At 39.9% G+C, this 18,365-nt stretch overlaps 1 protein-coding gene and 1 long non-coding RNA gene across 3 annotated transcripts in view; one reads left to right on the top strand and one right to left on the bottom strand.

Annotated features, from left to right (window-relative positions):
* Positions 1 to 18,365, bottom strand: part of LOC129189121 (uncharacterized) — a 40,222-nt gene that overhangs the window by 9,241 nt on the left and 12,616 nt on the right. The window lies entirely within an intron of this gene.
* Positions 1 to 18,365, top strand: part of trabd2b (TraB domain containing 2B) — a 70,997-nt gene that overhangs the window by 40,729 nt on the left and 11,903 nt on the right. For both annotated transcript variants that reach the window (XM_054790476.1, XM_054790475.1), the window contains exons 3-4: positions 8,477 to 8,623; positions 11,646 to 11,820. In XM_054790476.1, coding sequence (XP_054646451.1) covers positions 8,477 to 8,623; positions 11,646 to 11,820 — 322 coding nt within the window. The remainder of the gene's footprint in view (positions 1 to 8,476; positions 8,624 to 11,645; positions 11,821 to 18,365) is intronic.

Here is an 18,365-nt window from a genome sequence, read left to right as displayed (position 1 = left end):
AGGAAGTTATACAAATAATCAGTTCCAAACACCCAAAAAATATTATCAAAACATACATTTCATTGAGAATAGTTGTAGTTTTACTTGCAGAAACAATGTGAAATAATTATAAATGACAAATGCATCGAAATTATCGCTGATGCAGACTTCCCGTATATCCTGGCAAAATCCAATTCAATAGTGTTTCTCACGTTCTTTATCAAATTGCTGGCACTCGCAACTTTCTTTGGCCAATGGCGGGTCATTCAGCAGTTGCACTCCATAAGCAATGCACGGACAGTGAGTCAACAACGCGTAGGGTGCTTTGGGAACTTGACTTTGCGTAGCTATACAGTACAGTATGGGCAATATTGTACGAAAACTGAGGGTATGAAAACTGGGGCAAAATTTTGGCGAAAAATTTCACTGAAAAACGAATCATACGAAAACTGTAGTGTAAGAAAACCAAGGTTTTACTACATATATCACAAGGAAGTGACCATTCTCTGCTGACTGATCGATGGACAGAGATGTGTTTTAACTCTGCCTGTTTTAGGTAAAGCCTAAAGAGGAATGGTACAGATGAGTTATTATTGCCACACTTACAAGTTTTTACAATGGAAATGAAAAAGCATCAAGTACCATGGCAAACTGTACTGTATTATGGGTGAAACCCCCATTAACATGTGTGATCGTTTCTAGGTGGGTGTTGACATGCATGCATACACGCAAAGCTTATTTCTTAAAAAGGAGATTTCATTGGAATTCGTTTGACGCAACTTTGCATGACATGGTCTGCGTATCAATACAATAATGTGAAACCCAGGAACGTCCGCCACCGGCATGAGTTCAGTCACCTGGACCTTCCAACCACTCCGTGTTCTCACATTTCAGCCGCACCTCTGATGTGGACTTTGCAAAAGGGACAAATCATTCTTTGGGAATTTCTTAAGCCATAAGTCCCGGCAAAGCTGAAGGGAGATAAGAGAGGAGAGCGAGTGGGCCAGAGAGCGAGAGAGGAATGTTTTAAACATATGTTGATGTTTCTGGTGGATCCCTTGTCATCTGTTTTAGATAGGATCACACACATCGTGATAGGAGGCGAATAAAGACGATGGAATTCAAATGAGAAAAAAGGATTGTGAAATGTGTCAGGATTAGTAGAGGCTGTATTAAGAGATAAGGATAGAGCATGGGTGTGAAACTCAATTGCACAGAGGTCTAAAACTCAAAGCTGACTTGGGGTCGTGGGCCAAACAAGGCAACCCCTACCCTCCTGACAACTTTTTTTTTTTTAAACCAACATAATTGGTTAATTATTGTACAATCATGGCCAAAAGTTTTGAGAATGACACAAATATTATTGATAAAATTGATAAAATGAATGAATTGCAAAATCTCTCTAAATTATGAAAATTAACTTAATCCCAAAAACACCATTTCCACTGCATTTCAGCCCTGCCACAAAAAGACCAGATGACGTCATGTCAATGACTCTTTGGTTAACACAGGTGAGAGTGCTGACAAGGACAAAAGTTGACGATGACTCTGTCATGCTGATTCAGTTAGAATAACAGACTGGAAGCTTTAAAAGGAGAGTTGTGTTTGAAATTGTTGTTTTTCCTCTGTTAACCATGGTTACTTGCAAGGAAACAGGTGCAGTCATCATTGCTTAACACAAAAAGGTCTTCACAGGCAACGATATTGCTGCTGGTAAGATTGCACCTCAATCGACCATCAACACTGCAAATATTAAGTCTTTAGTGTCTAGAAGTGTCAGTAAAAGCCTTTGACGCTATGAAATGCTTGTAATTATACTTCAGTGTATCATAGCAACATCTGACAAAAATATCTGAAAACACTGAAGAAGCGAACTTTGGAAAACCACTACTTGTGTCATTCTTAAAACTTTTGTCCATGACTGTAGCACACTTATATGCATCATCAGTGATGAACACAGATGAAGTTGTGAACTTGACAGGACATGCCCCAATTATCCAGGCTCAAAAGATAATATTTAGTATGGTCAGATTTTGAGAAAATATCACATTGGAACAGACAAATAGATATGTCAGTAGCCTACATAGCTTTTATCGCGGTTTCCAGCGTGCAGTGCCGGGATTGGAACATACCAACTTTGCATACCAATATAATGCACCTTTGTGGTTGCGTTATCAGGCCTTGACAAAATGCGCATGACATACATTTTTTTAAAACTTGTTAATTTTTTTTTTACATTGGTGTGGGGGAAATGTGCATTTTTGAAAATATCCGTGTTCGTATCCGTTCATTCCTGCGTGTCTACATTCCGATCGCCCTGACTGCTGATTGGATGAGCAAGGAAAAAAGAGGGGGAGACGGCTGTGGATATATGGTTAAAGTTGTTTTGGCGTGGTTGTAAGTTTCAATTAGGCATGCTCCTATCAATTGGCCACCGATCAGTATTGGCCGATAACTGTGAAAAATCATGTGATCGGCATATTCCGATAAATGCCTCAGTCAGTGCATGGATGCTTACAAACCAATGTAATAACCTTTTTAGTAGACTATGTTAATTCTTTCTTCATTTAGTCCAGGGGTGTCCAAAGTGCGGTCTGGGGGCCATTGGTGCCCTGCGGCTCGTTTTTATTGGGCGCACCCCATGGTAGAAATAAAATTAAACAAATACACCTCCATCAAAAATGTGGAAAATAGAGTAAAAGGCACTATGTAAAGAGCAAGCTCCAATATTGCCACTGTTAACCAATAATAAGTTAACACATACCTTTTTTTTATAAAATACTGGAAAAAATTGTACAAATATCAAAGTGGTCCCTGCATCCTTTGACTTTTCAGTATGCGGTCCGCGTTGGAAAATGTTTGGACACCCCTGACATTTCCTATCATCAGTAAAATCATACTTTACGATAAGGCTTTCCTCACACATGTACATAACTCTTGAGTTAAAATTCAAGCAATGTTCTCTTTACTCTTGAAACACCTCATAAACATGATGTTGTATTATTTCCTCAGCAGAAATCATTTTATAGACACAAGCAGGCCTGAGTATGTGTGTTCGCTACACTTCCGACACGTTATAAAAACGTCAATAAGCGTGGCAGCTCATGCATTCACCAGGTTCTTTGGGGCCAGTTGTGCAACTACAGTGCAACAAGTTGTAAACACTGATGGTAAAACACACTGTGGCTGTATTAGCACCATATTACAAACCATTAGCAACATAATTAAGGTCCATTAAGAGGTTGATGAGCTATTTGGTTTTGAGGTTCAGCGGCTAGAATTACATGGTTCTTGGGAGGGTTGGAGCCGACTGAACTCAATACGTGGAACAATGTTTCAGGAAGAAACACACAGATTTGGTGTGAAAAAATCATCATAAAGCCTTTATTAATTGTACAGGAAATGTTTCAATGTCATACAAGTAGGGGTTTCTTAGAATAGTTCATTATTTAAGATTCAATTCGGAGGAGTCTGATTCAACTATCAATCTCACAATCGAGTCATATAAAAATGTCATGTGATCAAGATTGTACCATTCTGACTACATGGAGGATGACCATAGCTGTTGCTGAGCATATTTTAGAAAGAATGTGTTTTTGTTATAAATAGCCTATTTCGATACAAAAACAACCTAATTTGTGCTAATAAAGAATTGAAATGACGTTTGTGTTTAACACAAGACCTATACTTATCACGCATTAATAAAATCACCTGCTTCAGTGGCACAGTCCAAAGGAGCTAAGTTGAGAGCTACTGTAGCTTTGAACGCTAGGAAGACCGTCAACATCGACTGACTTATTGGCTCATAATGGCTACTATATCATCCAATGTGTGGAAGTATTTTGGAGAGCAGAGATGACTTCTTGTGTCAGCAACTTCTTACATATCACGCGACAACAACCAACATCATTGGATCATCATTAAATATTTAAAACAGGTAAGGATGTTACAATGTCAAGGTTTATTTATAAAGCACATTTAAAACACACAGTTTATGCTGCCCCGAAGTGCTGTCCAGATCAAGAAAATAAAAGTCGAAAATCTAAACAAAATAGCCAAAATAAGAAGATGTAACATGTTACGGCAACTGAATTTTTATCACAACAGTGAATTTTAACGCAATGAATTAGGCTGCTAACAGAGTTTTGGCAAGTTGCTGTTTTTCAAGGCATGTTGTTCCTTTTCTCTGTGCACTTTTTTGATATGTTAACAACAACCATATTTTGTTCATCTTGTTTTCAGTGTCACTAAATAAATGAAGGTACTGTTGTTGCACACCTACCATGTTTATTTGGCTATCTGAGTACTTTGCCCTGTTTATTTGAGGTGGAAAAAGTAGCAAATGAGATCTGTTTATTTGTTGAGATGGCCATTAGCTCTGCTCTTAAGAAAACAACAACAACAAAAATGTTTGAACATTAGTCGAATATGGACAAAATTTAACAAATCAGATGCAACTATGAAACTCCTTAGTGGAAGACATCCCTACATACAAGTGTAAAAAGAAATTAACCACTGTTACAAGTAAAGACTACTACTAAGATCCCAAGTAACGAGAGCAAAAATTTGTGAGCAAAGTAAAAAACTGCACATGCTATGAGTGGGCGAGTTGTGACTCATCTATTATGACTGCTTGCACAATTTTTAACAGGTGCAAAAATGATGCAAACTGCCCTATGTAAATGAGGATATAACGTCTTTTGCGGATAGATGATGTCTCTACTAGTTTCATTTCTGACGGTTCAAATATGTGACCTTCTTCCTTCTTGCTACAATGAGCAGTCTTATGTACGTGCCAGTTTGCACCTACTGTACCTAACGGCCGCGAACAGTGTCAGGTCAAATCAAATTGAAGGGTTTATTTGTGAGAGCGGAGGCAACATCCAGCCAGCCCCCCCTCCCATCACTCCTTTTATTAAATTGCCGTTCTTGGACAGTGGGGCAAAGACAGAACGCCCATCAATAGCCTTGGAGCTGTGGAAATAAAACGAAAGTGAGAATAAAACAAGGCTTTTCTGCAGAAGCTGGAAGCAGCAGGCCTTTGCCACTGGGATTGTCCTGATGGTAATCCCTGGATTTCCTACGCCAAGACGGGAGGTCCAGCAGGCACAAGAGAAACTCAGGTTGGGGTGGGGCAATGTGCACATGCTGGTGAGTGTCTTTCGGAGTGAGCATGTGTTGGCATTAACAGGGACAAAGAAGTTGGAAGGAGGCAATGACGCAACGCCAGATGGGATGCGTTGAAAGTGCTGCTTACCTTCAAACAAGCGAGTCAAGTCCACATGCTGGAAGGCGCCAAGAGGCTGTAAAAGTCTTCTGGCGCAGGGAGATGTTAGAATGTTGCCTTGAAAAGCCCCTGACAGATTACATGGTTTCCTGGGAGAGAAGAAACCCAAGAGGAGACAACGGAGGAGCTATCATGTGAGATGACTTTGATGGGGTCTTGTGTGACACCATCTCTTCCCCTAGTTAATGTATTCAAGGTGCTCCTCTTCTTCTGCTGCCACAGTGAGATACTACAGTTTTGACGATAATGGAGAGGAGGCTGTTTAATAGCTTATTTTATGGCCCTACACTGTAGTCATGAAGGGAAAGTACTCTTTGCTGGGAACACGGTACACGATATCTCCTATTCTCGGGCTGCCATGGATGTTATTTCAACTCTGGCCCCGCAGTCCCCGCAGGGTGCTGTGAACCCAATCCCCTCTCGCCGTCCAGCCCCAGAGGGAACCATCGGTGCGTGTCTTCAGGGTCAGGGGTCCAGCGAAAAGCCTTTTCAAGCCATGAAACACAAGCGGCTCTCAGTGAGGGAAAAGAGAGAGTAACCGAGGGGGAAATGAACCACCCTGTTCTCTTTATCAGCGTCTGATTAAATGACTACTACATAAAGATGGAGAGAAAGGATTTTCATTTAGTTTGGAGGGTCCCAGATTGGAGTTGCCACAAAGTCTGAATATGACAACAATAACATACAGCGTCAACTTTTAGAGGCTCTGACTTAGAAATCAGAACCACATTTTTCAGTCATGTTGTCACTCTGTCACAAAGTCAATATGACAGATTGAACATGATCAACAATGACAACTGCCTTTTTATCAGCAAAATCAATTGCTCAGCAAAATTGAGGTTGTGTGTAGGCCTCACTGTAAAAAGCAAGGGGCTCTTCCTAGCCAATCAGCACAAAGATGTACTGATAATAAGGGACAAGTTAGAATACTGTAAATTCCGGTGTGTAAGCCACTACTTTTTTCTTAAACTTTGAACCCTGTGTCTTATACGGCGGTGTGGCTAATTTATAGCTAAATTCTAATCTTGTGACATCTCCTTTACTTCAGAACTACTAATAATCATATAAACACTGTGCCGCTCGCAAGTCAGTGAGGAAACGGACTTTGAGTAGGTCACTCTAAAGTCATCATTTTGTTTTTCTTCAGCCATTCAGAGGTGGATTTGCTGGTGTGTTTTGGATCATTGTCCTGCTGCAGAACACAAGTTCATTTCCGCTTGAGGTCACGAGCAGATGGCCGGACATTCTTCTTCAGGGTTTATTTGTAGACAGCAGAATTCATGGTTCCATTTATCACAGCCAGTCTTCCAGGTCCTGCAGCAGCAAAACAGCCCCAGACCATCACACTACCACCACCATATTTTACTGTTGGTATGATGTTCTTTTTCGGAAATGCAGCATTGCTTTTACGCCAGATGTAATGGGACACACACCTTCCAAAAAGTTCAACTTTTGTCTCACTAGACCACAGAATATTTTCCCAAAGGTCTTGGGGATCATCAAGATGTTTTCTGGCAAAATTGAGACGGGCCTTAATGTTCTTTTTGTTCAGCAGTGGTTTTCGTCTTGGAACTCTGCCATGCAGGCCGTTTTTGCCCAGTGTCTTTCTAATGCTAGAGTCATGAACACTGACCTTAACTGAACTTTATGAAGTGATTTTCCCCTTCTTTTCTTTAAAGCACTTTGTGTTACCTTTTGTACAAATTGTGCTCTATAAATAAACTTGCCTTGCCTACTGTTCCCAAAGACACAATGTGGCAGTGAGACACCACGGGGACACCACCTTCCGGTTTTGTCTTGAGTTATTTCTTGAATTCAGTAGTGTTTCTCACCTTCTTTATCAAAATGCTGGCACTTGCAAGTTTATTTGGCTCCATTTTGTGTTATTGAGGTGACGCTATTGAATTCAAGAAACAACTCATGTCAAAACAGGAAGAAAGTGGCGGTTGATCTCGCTGCCAAATCGTGTCTTTGGGCACAGTCGTCAAGAATCACATCTTCAATGAAGGCAAAGGTAACCTCAAATGTTTATCCCTTTTGTTCATCATTTATATGTATCTATGCATATAGAATGTTTGAATTGTTTTCTGCATGTCAAACTATAATTATAAAAACTCTACAAATGTTCTTTTCTGTTAACATTTTTGGCTTTCTGGAATTGATTAATTGGATGTACATTATTTCTTATGGGAAAAACGTACTCGGTTAGCGTCCTTTTCGGTTAGAGTCAGACCTTCTGGTACGAATTAATGACGCTAACCATGGTTACACTGTATAAATCTCCAGAACCCAATTATGAGACGACCCATCTTTTTCAGACGTGTCATATTTGGGTCAATATGGTATTTATGAAACTGATTACAATATAAGGTTGAGTAATTTTAGACTGCTGAGTATGTTTTCCCTTTTTCTGTTCTGTGAGAACTAATTTCAGAGGTAGTATCAGTGTTGATACAGTTCTTGGCCAATGGACAGAAGTGCCAATGGGTGTACAGTATGGTTGTGAAAAGAACATGTAATTGTGTAAATTATGGCCCAGTTCCCCAGCTAAATTGGTTGTACAGCTGTATCACGCATAAGCTGCTATGCGAATCATCTAGCAGCATTTCCCAATTGGTTGTTGGACTCCAAGGAAGCCAACTGAGGTTTGAAGTTATGATTAGATGAGTCATTTGGTGTAATCAAGTCTGCAAAGCTGTTTAGGTGCAATGTAGAAGTGTGTGAAATAGCTTCATGTGGGCCTCTTGGTTCCTGTAAGAGAGCTCAGTGGACATCATCAGCTGCCACAGCCCACATGTCAAGCCAATCAGACGTGGCGTGGCGCTGTAGGAGGGGGGCAGGAGGGAGTAACCTTCGATTTGAACCATGGAGTGGAGTCACTGCAACGGCTGCTTGCAGTAAATTCTCTCTAAAGAGAGTTTACTTTTGGTATTAATGGCCGCTGTAGATTTACAGCACCCCAGTGGAAGACAGAAAGGTTTTTAAGAACTCACTCCAAACTTTCTCCAGCCTTCACAAGAAAGTCTGAACGTGTATTTTGTGGTATGCTTTACCTGCACTTGACCTCAATGGAGAGATCTACCACAAAAAAGTACCTCTGATATTACATGTGCTGTTGCTGAGCAGAAATGCAAAAGCACGAAATTAAGACTACAAAAGAATGCATCAGCACATAGTGTACTGTATAATCATCTTTCCCTCTTCTTGCAGGTGTTGTTTGCCTTGAACCAAACGCTGCTACAGCACGAGGGTGTCCGAGCAGGCAGTCTGCAGGGCTCCTACACCACCGAGGACCTCATCACCCATTACAACTGCGGGGACCTCAGCTCCATCATCTTTAACCATGACACATCGCAGGTTCGCAACTACTATCCATCCTTCCATTTTCTATTAGGGTCGCGGGGGTATGCTGGAGCCTATCCCAGCTGACTTTGGGCGACAGGCGGGGTACACCATGGGTTGGACGCCAGCCAATCGCAGGGCGCATATAGACAAACAACCATTCACACTCACATTCATACCTATGGACAATTTAGAGTTGCCAATTAACCTAACATGCATGTTTTTGGAATGTGGGAGGAAACCGGAGTACCTGGAAAAAACCCACGCACGCACGGGGAGAACATGCAAACTCCACACAGAAATGCCCTACGGAGATTCGAGTCAAACAAAGTCAACAAAGTTACAAGGAAATTTTAAAAAATGGATGAAAATAGAATACAATATTTGTTATTTATGGAGAAATTCCGGTTTTACATCAACAAAGTGGACAGTAGATGCACAGATCTGCCGACTAAGCATATTTACAATACCAGGTAATGAGAATGATTGTTTTTTGGAATTGAAGCAAACGCACAAGCTAGCCCACAAAGACACATTACATGACATGATCACAAATAGGCCCGTCACGATAATCGATAAATCGATTAATCGAACGATAAAAAAAAACTACTGTTGTTTTCCTTTCTCTGCTGTCTTTACTGCAAAGGCTGAGTGACAAGAGCGTTCACTCTGCAGACTGGTGAAGTTAGTTTCATGTTGGACTTCGGATATTTGTCTCCATAGCTGTTAATTTCACTTTGGCAGTTGGATATTCTCTGTATCAACAGTGGGGGCTCCCCCTCACTGTGCCCGGACTGCTCTCTCATGGTGCAGAGCTGTCATAAAAATAGCTTACATTAATACAGCTATTACAATTGTATCTGCAATTTTGTTTAAAAGCTCTTGTCATTCCAATTCCTACGTTAAATACTCTTGAGAAATTAAAGTTGATTGCTTTTGATATGATGTACTCGCATCATTATGCCATATCATTATGAATGAAAAAATGGTCTCAAAAGTGTGTCAATAATATCGATTATCGACAATAATTTGTAGAACAATTATCGTCCAGCAAAATTTGTCATCGTCACAGGCCTAATCACAAACATTCCTAAAAACACCTTCACATATTGTATTCCTTTAAATTTCGATTTCTTAATTGAACCACTCCAGCATGCATAGCCAGCTCCAACTACTAATTCATGCAAACGAATGACAGAAGCTTCTTAACCCATCCAGTACACAGCATGATGTCACACAATCTCAACAACTCAACTTCACAAATACACACTCTACAAATCAGTTTCCCTCGCTGATCTTTTATAGTCTCATTAAACCTGACACACAATGTAACCCTAACTTTACGTGTTATTCACACCAGAGACCCGCAAGAAAGTGTGTGAGAAAATCTCAAATATTTTCTTTCTGGCTCTGCGTGTCACTTTCCTGGTCTGCGTCCATACGTCTTTCTGAGTTGGCCCCCGGGAGCTTGTTTCACTGCTTCTATCACCTGCAGTGGCCACCAGTCGTGTCTTGCATGAACTCTTTAAATTAGCAACAAATGGGCCGTAATGCCATGACATGTGCAGCACATGCTAGAACCATCAGACCTGTGTGTGTGAGAGCAGAGTTAACATTAACACAGAGTTAACATACACTTTTTTTTCGCAGTGGGTCATCATATTGTGTGAGTGACTGGAAGAAAAGCTTTGTGGAGAAGTTTGTTTGCGTGTATAAATCTCTAGACCCCAAATACAAGACAACCCGTTTTTTTTTCCATCCGCGTAGCGCTTGTTGAACATCCAAATTGGATTACAGTTGGAAAAAAAAGTTGAAAGTTGAGGGCCCCTTAAAGTTGTTCCACTGAGACTTCAGGCCAAAATATTTGGGAAAAATATGCCTCTTTGTTTGGAAGCAAGGAGTTTTCAAGGAGGAATAGAATGAGCAGTGGGGAGAAGTCCGTGCCACCTTTTGGTTTGCGTGTATAAATTTCAGAATTTCTGACCCTGACTATAAGACCACAAGTCTTTTAAAGACTTTGTTCAAAGGAAAAATATGTTGTATCTCAGTCTTATATTCGGGTCAATGCGGTAATTCTGAGATGTGTCAGTTTAGACTTAGCACAGCTGCTTAGAATGCCTTATCTGAATGCTTTAGGCTCTGTCTCACTGTACCGTTTAACAATTCAGTGAAAAACAAAGGCATATGTTTTTTGGACTATTTATTAGTTTTTCAGCTGGTTTACAGACATGTCCAAATGTTGACCGATGGTGCTAGCCGTTCCAAACTTTGGACATGTTAAAAACTTCCAACAAGCAGCTTGGAATAGTGATTGGGGGTTCTCAAATGTTACTCTGGCATTTTTTTTGCCATTTACATTGTTACTCAGGCAGAATCTTACCGCCACTTAGACTTTCATGTCTGCTGGGCAGGCAAACAGCTCATCCTCCAGTGTACAGAACACACCATACACAACATTTTGACAACAATAGGATAGAAAATTAATGTTTTCACAGTCATGACATGTCAGAATTTTACATATTTCATGTCGTCAGCTCACTCCTCACGCTCCCCCTCCAGTAGGGCGATAAGTCGCTTCTGGGTTCCCTGCGCAGGACCTCGAAGTGTGATAGTACTCCAAGATAATAGTGATTCAGATATAATTTCAAAAGGAGGGACGTGGACCGTCCAGGAGCTACGACTGTTGTGATGAGGCAATGGGCGGAGCTTGGCCTTTATAGGATGCTAACTAGATGTTGATAGAGGTAATTCACATTTTCAGTTTCATTTTGTTTGTTAATCATACTTAAGCAGACCTTACCCAGGCGTTCAATGTTCCGTAAGCTGGGCTGAATGAAGACTTATTCATACTTAAGCAGCCGTTTCTCATTTCTCTCAAATTTCTCGAATTTGGACGTTACTTGTGCTGTTCTGTCTACAGCCCACGGCCAAAAAGTTGAAGTCCATCTGTATGACACAGATGTAAATATGACACGGAGGTAGTATGGTACACAGCCTTTTACTACAATAACCTTCATACATTTTCTTTCCCTCACAGTTGCCTCACTTCATCAACAGCTCTCTACCAGCTCACGACCGCAGCACGGCCCAGCAGATTGACAGCTACTTCCGCCAGGAGCTCATCTACAAGCGCAACGAGCGCATGGCACGCCGTGTGGCCACCCTGCTACAGAGGAACCCCAACCAGACCTACTTTTTCGCCTTTGGTGCAGGTGAGGCGATTGGGATTTCAGGCAAACTACAGAATACTTATTAGTTCCCTTTTGTCTACACAAGAATCTCTTTGTGCTGAAGCTTGTTTATGGTGAACAATTCACACTGAGTTTGAAAGCATAACTGGAGAAAGAAAGCGGGATTATAATAGCGCACAATGGTTCCCAGACCTCTGGCATGGAAATGTGTTTTTTTGTGCATTTGAACACACTCATACACACACACACACGCACACACACACACTTACATTTAAAAGTCTCAATTAGAGCTAGTTCCCACCTCACAAATGAACCATGAGCTGTTTGTTTTAATTAGCATTCCTAGCTAATGCTGCTAATGTTTCCTGAATTGTGTTTGTCCTAAAGGAAGTGTGTGTATGTGTGTTTGTGTGTGTGTGGTACATAAACACATGTGTGTTTCTACAAACAGGTGGTGGTTGCTTTTGAGTGTGTTGGCAACGAACATACGTGTGTGTGTGTGTGTGTGTGTGCATGCATGTGTATTCCATCAGGATTTCTCAACTGGTCTTAACCTGTGACCCACATTTTCCCATGGTCATTGTGGTGTGACCCACTTATATAAAGGTAAAAGGATGCTAATTTATTTTCAGTTAAAATAGCCTTCAAAACACATACATGAAACGATTATATATATATTATTATATTATTATATATATATTATATATGCAATTTCAGAGCTATACTATGTAATGTTTTGTAATGTAGTTTTTTTCTGCAATTTTCTGTATAATAATTATATTAATACATTTCATGCAATTTTTTAATAGTCTGAAGTATTTATTTATTTTCAAATTTTATTTTGAAATACATAAATGTTAAATTACATTAAATATTTTAATGTGATTTTCTGATAGTCCGATGTATATTTTTTTATTTTGATATTTGCCTTATAATTGGATTTTATATTATTTAAATGTAATATTTCATTTTATTATTATTGTATTTAATAAATACAAATATTTTAAACATTTTTGACTTGCTGTCTGTGACCCACTCAGAATACGTCTGTTAACCACTTTTGGGTCCCGACCCACCAGTTGAGAAACACTGTATTAGATGACAATGTGTGCATTTGGAAGAAATCACAAAAACACTGCAATGGTAGTGTAAAAGCTATTGGGCCTTTTCAATGCATCATAATCAGGAATTTCAGTACATCAGTTTATGATGTATTTATCCGCAACATTGTGATTTGCATTTCTGTTTAATCCCCGCCTCCCTGTACTGTATGATATTTCAGCAACCATTTTATCATATCGAGACAATGCTATGTAAATGACACTTGGATATACTTTAGAGTACTCAGTGTACAGCCTGTATGGCAATATAAATGTACTATTCACCGGAAATGCAAAGCAGGCAAGTGAGTACATATTACTGTCAACATGCCCAGATGAATTTCGCCCCACAAGGTGTCCCACAATGACCCGCACCTTCAGTGCTCTGTTGTATATGCCTGTTATTGTATTTACTACTGCCACCAGTAGAGGGTGTTGTTGAAGTGATGTTGATGTGAGGCTCCACCTAGTCTCAGTATGTGTTTACGTGCCTGTACGAGCATATTAGGAACCCACAGTAGACAATAGCTGGTTAAATATAGAGCCACAATAGCCCTTATTAGCTAAGGGAGAACCCGCCCATTGTGTGCTGCGTTCTGATTGGCTGTAGAACATTGTCAATCAGTCTCCTTCGTGCCCTTTTCTGTTGTAGTCAATAGTCGCTAGCAAACTTGCTAACTGTGTGAGTTGCTGTAAACAAGGGACGACTGTATATCCAAATGTCTTTTCTATAATACTGTCTCTAGAGATAATGATAACGATAATGTCTCGAGACATAATGAAAATGATGGCTGAAATGTACGGGGTGTACTCACCTTTGTTAGATATGCTAATCAGTGTATGCAGCAACAAACATCCCCCTCAGTACCAGTCTACCTCTTCACAGTCTTTGACTACTTTTACAATATTTGGTCGGTCTACATGTAGTCAATGGTTGCTGGTCTTGTCATTCACTAAAATAAAGCAACAAAAATTACTCATAATTATAAAAAAGGGCCCAGCTAGCGTGATAGAAATCAGTACACTGCTTTATGTATTACTGCTCAATCAATACATAGAGGCATAAATTATGAGAAGTTAAACCACATATTATTTCATAAACATACAAAGGCTGCTTATTCAGTGCAAAACGCCTAATGAATCGCGTTATGAATGAGCTTTTCCTGTGCTCAAATCACAAAGCTTCCTGTCTCACTTGAATTTCAGATGTTGGCCCATCTCTTTACAGAGTCCCTGTTGATTTTGGCTTTAACTGGTCGTGAAGTTTTATCCGCCACTCGATGCCACAAGGCACCAGTGACAGCCTGGGTAGCAGATTTTTCCAGAGTAGTGCTGAAATCCTGTCTGTCCACACTTAACTGACTTTACGGCACAAACCACAACACATCTTTGGGGTTTAAAGAACGTGTAATAAGTGTTGAGAATGTAACCAGACGTGTTTTAGAGTAAAAAAGATCCACGGGCGCAGGGTGTACAGTAACATAATTATATAACATTAACCTTTATGTTTAGTTTGTGTATCACGTCACCTCCCCTAACTTTGTGGGAACCGTTTGGGGAAGGCCTTTATCTGTACCAGCAAGGTGTGTAAATGCATGCTTGGATGGGTTTGGTGTGGAAGAACACCTTTGGGATAAATTAGAACAGAAATTGTGATTGACAAGTACTCTCTCTCATGTCAATGCTCAAAATTAACACAGACACACTCCAAAATCTTGTGGAGAGTCTTACCAGAAGGGTGGAAGCTGTCATATCCAACTACATTTTTAGTTCCTGTTGCCATGTGACCCAATGCTTTTGGTGTGGTATGCATGCAAGGGTCCACAACCACTAGTCTGGCAACCAACCACTTGGTATGGGCTTATATCGAAAGAATAAAGTTGTATTAGACTAAATTCTACATTGTGTACTGCAAAAACACAAACGTCAATACAATAGGATTCGTGCAAAGCAACCACTGCTATCTGGAGAGGAAAACAGTTGAAAAGTGAGGTCAGAACCCTCTCCTGTTACATCTGCCCAATCCAGGAGTTTTTGTACAGTGTAATTAAACTATACGACGTGTGGCTAAAGTGGCTCAGGCTGGAAATCCATCTTTGTCCCTTCTTGCACACCTACACCTTCCTGACTGGAAGTACCATGTGTGCAGAAAAAAAAACATGCTTTTCTACTTGAACACATCTACATCTGCATACATTGTTTTAAGTTCTTCACTTTCACCTAAAGCTTCCTAATGCAAATGACAGCATCCCCAAAAATACTGCAGAAGTGAAAGAAGAGAGACGTATTCATTCATTTATCCATCCTAATGTTTTGTCTGGTACCTGTAGCCGTGAAAGGGTTCCTAACTATATCTAAAAGTGTATATGTCCACCATTTCATGGAGGACAGCTTTGTAAAAAACAAACAAACAAACAAAACTCTCTGCTCGATGTAGATCAGTCAGCTCATTGGCATTAAAGCTACAGACTGGTGGAATTTACAAAAAGCACTTTTCATGTTTCCAGAATCAAGGCTATATTTTGACCAACACACTTCCAATACACAATTGTGGGATCTTTGACACTCGTGGAAAATTGTGGTAAAATACTAATATCTGATGGTGTAAATAAAAAGTGCCTCTTCAATGACCGTAACTATATTGAGGGCAAAGCTCTGCTTTGTTTCTCTTCTGGACTAACGTGACTCACTGTTGTCTCCTCAGGCTGAAGGTAGTACGAAAAGATAGGGTGGGCCTTGTTTTGATAGTTTATTACAATATTTTGATGTACTGTACTTTGACAGTTTTGAAGGCGCTGGCTGCGGTTGAGTCATGTCACGGGCGGCAACAGTCATTACTGCCAGCTCTCAGACAATGATTTGTCTTGCTTTAAATCTTTCAAAAAGAAATTTAAGTAGTAAATCATGTACAAGCTAGCCTCATAATCAGATACAGTCATACAAGCCAAAGCCACAATCTTCACATTTTTGCTGTTCTCAAGGACTTCGCTGAAATGAGGTCAAAATATTCCAAAAACCACGTCAATTCATGCAGTCAAATTGTGCCATTGGTAAAGTAGTACCACTGTGATGGCAAAAAAATCATGTAACATTGAACGCCTCAAATCAGACAGAATGACCCATGTAAACAAACATTGCAATACAATGCAGGAGAACAAAGGTCTAAGCCACAGTAGGGAGACACATTTTTATCTAAGAGGAGACTGAAAGGCTGCAACTTTCATCGTTATTATTTTGATTACAGATAAACTTACTCAGCTGTAAGATGCCTATAGCTATATACTGTAGCTATAAGCATAACTTTTGTTAATTCGATAATTACAATAACTATAGCTAGTTATCCGTTCAATTGTAGCGGTTAGTTATGTTGAAAAAAAAGTCAATTGTTTGATGGCTCTGCTTCACGTCCTGAACTCCACTATAGAAATGTGTGTTTTCTACACTTTTGTTTGTGAAACTATTATTTCATGATTAATGGGAAGATGTGCCCATTGCTGAAACCTTATTAATATGTTGCCTTGACTTTGGCTGCTCTGTCTTATGCGTAATCATTTTCCTATCTTAGCAAATGCTAACTGGAATGTGAAATACTTATCATTAGTATAGTAGTTTCAAAGTTTACCGGTTAGATTTGATGTTGTATTGTAAGAGGTAGATCATTATGACTTGTAACTTGCATGCAGAAAAGTGTTTGCACCCTTGATATACATGTACTATGTACATAATATATATACTGTACTCATAAATATACTAAATATATATATTCTCTACATTTATAGTTGGACGTACATACTTGGGACATTGTCATTTTGAAAGTAGCTTACAGTCTTAAAAAGGATGAGCACCCCTGTTCTGGTCATATGTATTCTCAAATCTCATGCCAATGGCAAATCTAACTGATGAACGACCAGCACTACTAAAAATAGTACCTTGTAGCACCTACTTTTCCCCAATGGAAATGCATTCATAGTCAGTGGAACCATGCTGATGCGAGTCGGTACACTGTAGTGAAAAACAGATATTAATAACATATTAATTACAAGTTGCTAAACAAGATTATTGACTAGTGGATTTTTGTAGTTACAGCATAGAAAAAAAAGTTTATGACCTTCTAAAATGGTTTTAAACATGAATATAGCTCTGTAGACATGACATAACACTCCTATAGTCACCTTTATACACAAATTACTTAATATAGTAGACATCATAAACATTGTCAGTTAATTGATATACTGGACAGCCAGTCTAACATTACCTGCCGTACATAGACGTACACGCCGACAAAACTGCTAGCTTTGTTTACATCACATTGCACAACACTTTTGCACAGGCTACACTGCAGGGGTGTCAAACTCGTGCCATGGAGGGCCGAGACACTGCAGGTTTTCTTTCCAGCCAGTCACTAAAGCAGGTGATTTTAATGATCAACACCTTCAGTTTGAGAGAAGGAGCTCATCGATTAAATCACCTGCTGAAGAAACTGGTTGGAGAGAAAACCTGCAGCGTCTCAGCCCTCCAGGGCACGAGTTTGACACCTGTGGGCTACAGGATCCCTGAAGTGACACGAGACGTCCGCCTCTTTAACAGTACTGTAGCAATCTACTGAGTTAATTAGTTAGCCTCCAATTTAGTTATTCTAAATTTAAGAATAGGTCTGATGGCTGCCTTAGTGTCGGTAATGTCTCATCGATGTAACATTACTGACGCTTAGTAGTGACCAGAATACTACATAGGATGTAGATGATGTAGGATGTAGAAAAAAAAACTGTCTCAAAGGTTGTTAGCAAGTTAGCAAACAAGAGGGTTCTGATACTAATTTCAGTATCATGATGATCAATGAAACAGACTCATCAAGCAACTGTCGAGCAATTAATATGATATCCTTTTTTATTGCAATTCTCCAGTTATTAATATGGAAAGCATGATTTTCAGATTAAGATTAAGATTAACATTTTGTAGGCTCCAGCATACCCCCAAGACCCTAGTGAGGATAAGTGGCATAGGAAATGGATGGATGGATTAATTTTGTCTTTAAAAATATTTTATACAAAGATGGGTTGTCTCGTATTCAGGGCCGTCTTATGTTCGGGTCTTTTCTCTGTCTATGCATGTGGTCCCGACTGTTCACTTTCTCCATTATGTAATTATAACCAATTATAACCAACTGTGGTGCAGCTGTGCAAAGGTACGTAGGTAAACCTCACCCCATGACGCCTTAAGAGTCGCGCTGGACATTGAATTGACAGTTAGAGATTTTAGCTTGATGCCTCGCGCTCTCTACTCTCATTCTGTTGACCCTGGTTCAAGGGCGCAGGGCGGACTGGACGAGTTACGCAACCACCAGCTCATTCCAAGTGCAATACCGAAGAGGATGTGGATATCGACAGGAGAGAAAGAATAGGATAAATAGAAAAGGAAAAGGGAAAAGGAAAGGAAAAGGAGAAAAAAGGGGAAAAAAAGAAAAGA

The sequence above is a fragment of the Dunckerocampus dactyliophorus genome, chromosome 10, assembly GCF_027744805.1.
Source record: "Dunckerocampus dactyliophorus isolate RoL2022-P2 chromosome 10, RoL_Ddac_1.1, whole genome shotgun sequence".
NCBI classification, from domain to species: domain Eukaryota; kingdom Metazoa; phylum Chordata; class Actinopteri; order Syngnathiformes; family Syngnathidae; genus Dunckerocampus; species Dunckerocampus dactyliophorus.
This window is presented reverse-complemented; position numbering and strand designations above follow the sequence as displayed.